Genomic DNA, 3,834 nt, shown 5'->3' with positions numbered 1-3,834 from the left:
AACATACAGAGGACCGACTTTGGCAAGTGACAATGATACATGAAGGATGATGATACTCAATGAGCAATATGATTTTTAGCTTGAATGCTACATTGGTTGCGTAACCACTATAGTGAAAAAATAAAGCAGCAGCTTACTTGTTCTGAATGGTTGGAGCAAATTGTTAGTTAAACGCATCTACTACCTATTCATTGCAACTTGGTGGTGAGTTCTCACTTGGAATGAATGGTTAATTAGATGCAAATGAATAGCTCAATGGATAGTCAATTAACTGTCCACCTTAACTGACTTGGAATGAATATTTGATAATATTAAAATAGTGTGCATCACGATGATCATTCGGTTCTTGTTAGTGACCCCTTGATTTCCCTAATGATTCTACAACTTCGATGTTTAAGTGCACTATGCAACCAAATGCAACATACAGATTGAAGAAGTGTGGTTCCTTTGACAATCATTTCGTTTCATGTATTCATCTCATTTTATATGGCTTTGCCCGTGGCTACTTGATTATGCATTAGTTTCGACAAATGACTCATTTCACCAAATTTATCATCAGAACAGCAAAGAATGCATCGATCGAGTATCCCAAAAGTCAGCTAGCTCATCATTCCATACTAGTTCCCCTTTTCAGAAAATTCATAAAATCGGAATTACACGTACATAAATGCATTTAAAGTCTTCCCCATTTAATGTCCTCTTATCAGAATGTCCTTTTATTGGGGGGTTTTACACTAGTTGTAAAGGAATCTTCATTCCATAGAATACATTCACGTGATCCAGCAATGTTCAAAAGTTAGGATGTAGGGAACACATCTCCTTAGCAAGATTTGCTTAAAGGGAAAACTCCTGAAGCCACTCACAAAGAGCCTCATGTCATCATGCCATCGGACTAACGCATCTTGCAAACTTACCTAGTGAACATATTACAACATGTTCAAAACATTAAAAAAAGCCCAGTAGACAATCGTGTTAGCTCAGTCTGTCAAGTGTAGAGCTGGACTTGAGATTGCAAGTTCGACTCATGGATCGCCACAAACAATCAAACACAAGCAGATGGTCCAGAGTTAACAGAGATGCATTGATGCCACAACCTTGCCTCTTCTGTCGCCAACTTGAACACTAAGTGGAATGCATGAAGGCTGTGGGCAGAATTTGAAGCCATGCAGACCATTGAGAGCCCACAGAAATAATCTCTCAGTGTACCCAAAAAAAGAGAGAACCAAGCAACAAAAGCACATTGTATTGCCCTCTTGATAAAATAAGAATGAACTCTCTTCCAACAACTGCAAAATTAGCAACCTGAACTTTGCGGGTGACCAAACTATGTACATTTGATTGGTGTTCTGACAAAACTTTAAACATTACATTACAGAACTTCCATACTATGTCACTTAAATGAGACCAAGCAAGAGAGACGATGAGACAAAGACCTTTGTAAGAAGGAAGCACGACCAGAAGGGGACACCACAGGTCCACCAGATGACTCTGAGGATTCATTTGATGCATCCCTCCAGAACTTTAACACATGCAGACTCTCCTCTTCTGTCGAGCGCTGAATCACAATCCTGGATGCAAAGCCTTTACGCCGCATAATCTGACAGATCTCCCCCGGATTGTTAGCCGTAACGGTGACAAGATAAAACCAACCTTTGCTAGACAAAATTGAATCTACTACTTCCAACATGCGATCAATGACCACTCTACCGCGAACCCCTCCAGCCCAAGCCGACACAATACCGCCAATGCCTACCTCTTCCTCTGACGTTGGAACATATGGAGGATTGAACACAAGCACATCGACCAAACCCGCTACTTGATTTTCAATCCCTGAATTCAGATCTGCTACCAATACATCTGCATGCAAATTATGGGCTGCTAGTGTTGCACGTGTAGTCTTCACTGCTACCTCACTTATATCTGTCGCAATGAACTTCACCTTCCTTGTGTTGTTGAGCATCAGCGCAAGTGAGGTGATGACATACCCACTGCCACATCCAACCTCCAAGCAGATGCTCGGTTGAAGCTCACAAAGGTTTACTCTGTCAGCAAGAAGTGCATCAACGAGAGCAAACGAATCATCACAGGGCTCGTACACATCAGCATGGCGAGCAACAAGGCGTATGTCTGCACTCTTCCTTCGCTGAGATGGAAGCTGCAAAACAACCATTTTAATTGAGGGATCCACCGGCACATGTGTAAGCCAGGTGTGTATGTGAACACACATGCCCGATGCGCAACATTCATGTGTTCATGCAAACACCTACCCACATAAGGACATAGTAAATGAAACCTAATGGCTAAAGCACATACACAGATAAACCTTATTAAACAGACATTTGCACACAAGATTTTTCATTGCAAATTTGCAAATTTGCCTCATTGCCATACGATCGCAAATGTGAGAGCAGCATAAAATGCAATACCACAGGTTTAGTGTAATCCAAAGGTGTGACCAAAGTTAGGGGTAGGGGATCCGAGCACTGCGGACTTTCTACAACATCCAAAGCAAAGTCCATACCCAACCTCAGAATGTCTTCAGATGAAAGTGCCTGCAAAATAGGTTCAGAGCTATGTTTCAAAAAAACAGTTCAATGTGGGCACACAATGTGTGAGTGTGCCCGCATATATGTGTGTAGGCGTGCAGGTTGTGTGTGAAGGAGACCTTAATACTGCGTGCATGTACAAGTGTGTGTGTCTGTGTGTGCGGCATATGTAATGACAACTCAAAAGCAAACCTCTATCATCACACAGCTTCACCAGCATATAAGTAAGAGTGCGCATTGATGCAGGCAGAAGAAGCAGAGCGCAATATATAAAGGGGCAAAGGCCCTGCGTGCAGCTTGGCAACAACTAAGCTGCAGGTGTTGCTGTGGTGGAAGGATACATCCACCAAAAAAGGCTGGGACATCAACAGGATTTCGAGGTACAAACACACACTCTGGAGAATTGACGTTGCGCGAAAGAGAACGAGAGTACACAAAGAGACGAAGAAGAGGGAACATACCTCGTGCCACGCCCCGTGAAATGCCTCGCGGAGCTCCAGGAGTGTGCGTTTATGAGAGAGAGAGAGAGAGAGAGAGAGAGAGAGAATGGCAACCTGAGGGACAGAACCCGTTATATCCTTGCTAATCTTTTATGGGATCATGGTACCCACAAAAAGTGTTGTAGGCCTAAGTTCTAAGAAAATGGTATTTCTAAACATCTTCCATCACATTTTAATTGCAGTTATGGGTCTTTCACCCGGGTCTCCATGGAAAACAGAGGAAATGACGCAATTTTCGTCTCTTATAAACCCAAACTTGGGTGATCTATCCATGACCAGGTCATCATGGATTGCAATTTATTCTATCTCAAGATGGCCTTGTGACAAAAAAATCCACAATTAACATGTGTATGCCAAAAGTAGATCTAAAATTACGCTTTTGAAGGTGGCAGTGGATCTACAATAGCATCAAATGTAAGTGTCAGAGGTGGATAGGAATACAACTATCAATAGCTAGTTGTATGTTTGTCGTCAACCATTTTCTCATGGCCTCTCTTAGTTATTTTCTTCCTTGTTGAAGACCCCCCAACTCCCACCTTGACTCCATCATTGTGATTTGCAAATTTTCATGTGGGGCAGGGACCCAGTAACAAAGAGAGTGTTAAGAATGAAGAGCGACGTATGCTATATACCCAAACACATGGGAGAGGGGAGAGTGGGATAGGGGCTTCTAGTTGGAAACAGGAGATAGTAGGCGTGATGAGGGCCCTAGAGGGCCCTTTTTATACTTGTCCATCCTGCTTCCCACAAGAGTCAAAGATCTCCATCTTTTGACTTTGAAGCATAGG

At 42.6% G+C, this 3,834-nt stretch overlaps 1 protein-coding gene across 2 annotated transcripts; it reads right to left on the bottom strand.

Moving 5' to 3' along the window:
• Positions 1-1,219: 1,219 nt before the first annotated feature.
• Positions 1,220-3,159, bottom strand: LOC147437034 (uncharacterized). 2 transcript variants are annotated; one of them, XM_086486446.1, is made up of 3 exons: positions 3,008-3,159; positions 2,427-2,552; positions 1,220-2,155 (listed from the first exon to the last, which is right to left on the bottom strand). In XM_086486446.1, the coding sequence occupies exons 2-3, from the start codon at positions 2,517-2,519 to the stop codon at positions 1,391-1,393; spliced, it is 858 nt and encodes a 285-aa protein (XP_086342572.1). In that variant the 5' UTR covers positions 2,520-2,552; positions 3,008-3,159; the 3' UTR covers positions 1,220-1,390. The 2 variants fall into 2 exon arrangements, with proteins under 2 accessions (XP_086342572.1, XP_086342571.1); XM_086486445.1 differs by lacking the exon at positions 3,008-3,159 and adding an exon at positions 2,739-2,966.
• Positions 3,160-3,834: the final 675 nt, after the last annotated feature.

The sequence above is a fragment of the Adiantum capillus-veneris genome, chromosome 17 (genome assembly GCF_014529385.1).
Source record: "Adiantum capillus-veneris isolate H3 chromosome 17, ASM1452938v2, whole genome shotgun sequence".
NCBI lineage: Eukaryota > Viridiplantae > Streptophyta > Polypodiopsida > Polypodiales > Pteridaceae > Adiantum > Adiantum capillus-veneris.
Note: the sequence above shows the minus strand (reverse complement) of the source record. Positions and strands in the feature narration are given on the sequence as shown.

Bases quoted from the DNA above. Each gene is read 5' to 3' on its own strand.
- LOC147437034 (XM_086486445.1), bottom strand. The intron at 2,156-2,426 runs GTATTGCATTTT...GTTGTTTTGCAG, and splicing joins TGGATTACACTAAACCTGTG to CTTCCATCTCAGCGAAGGAA.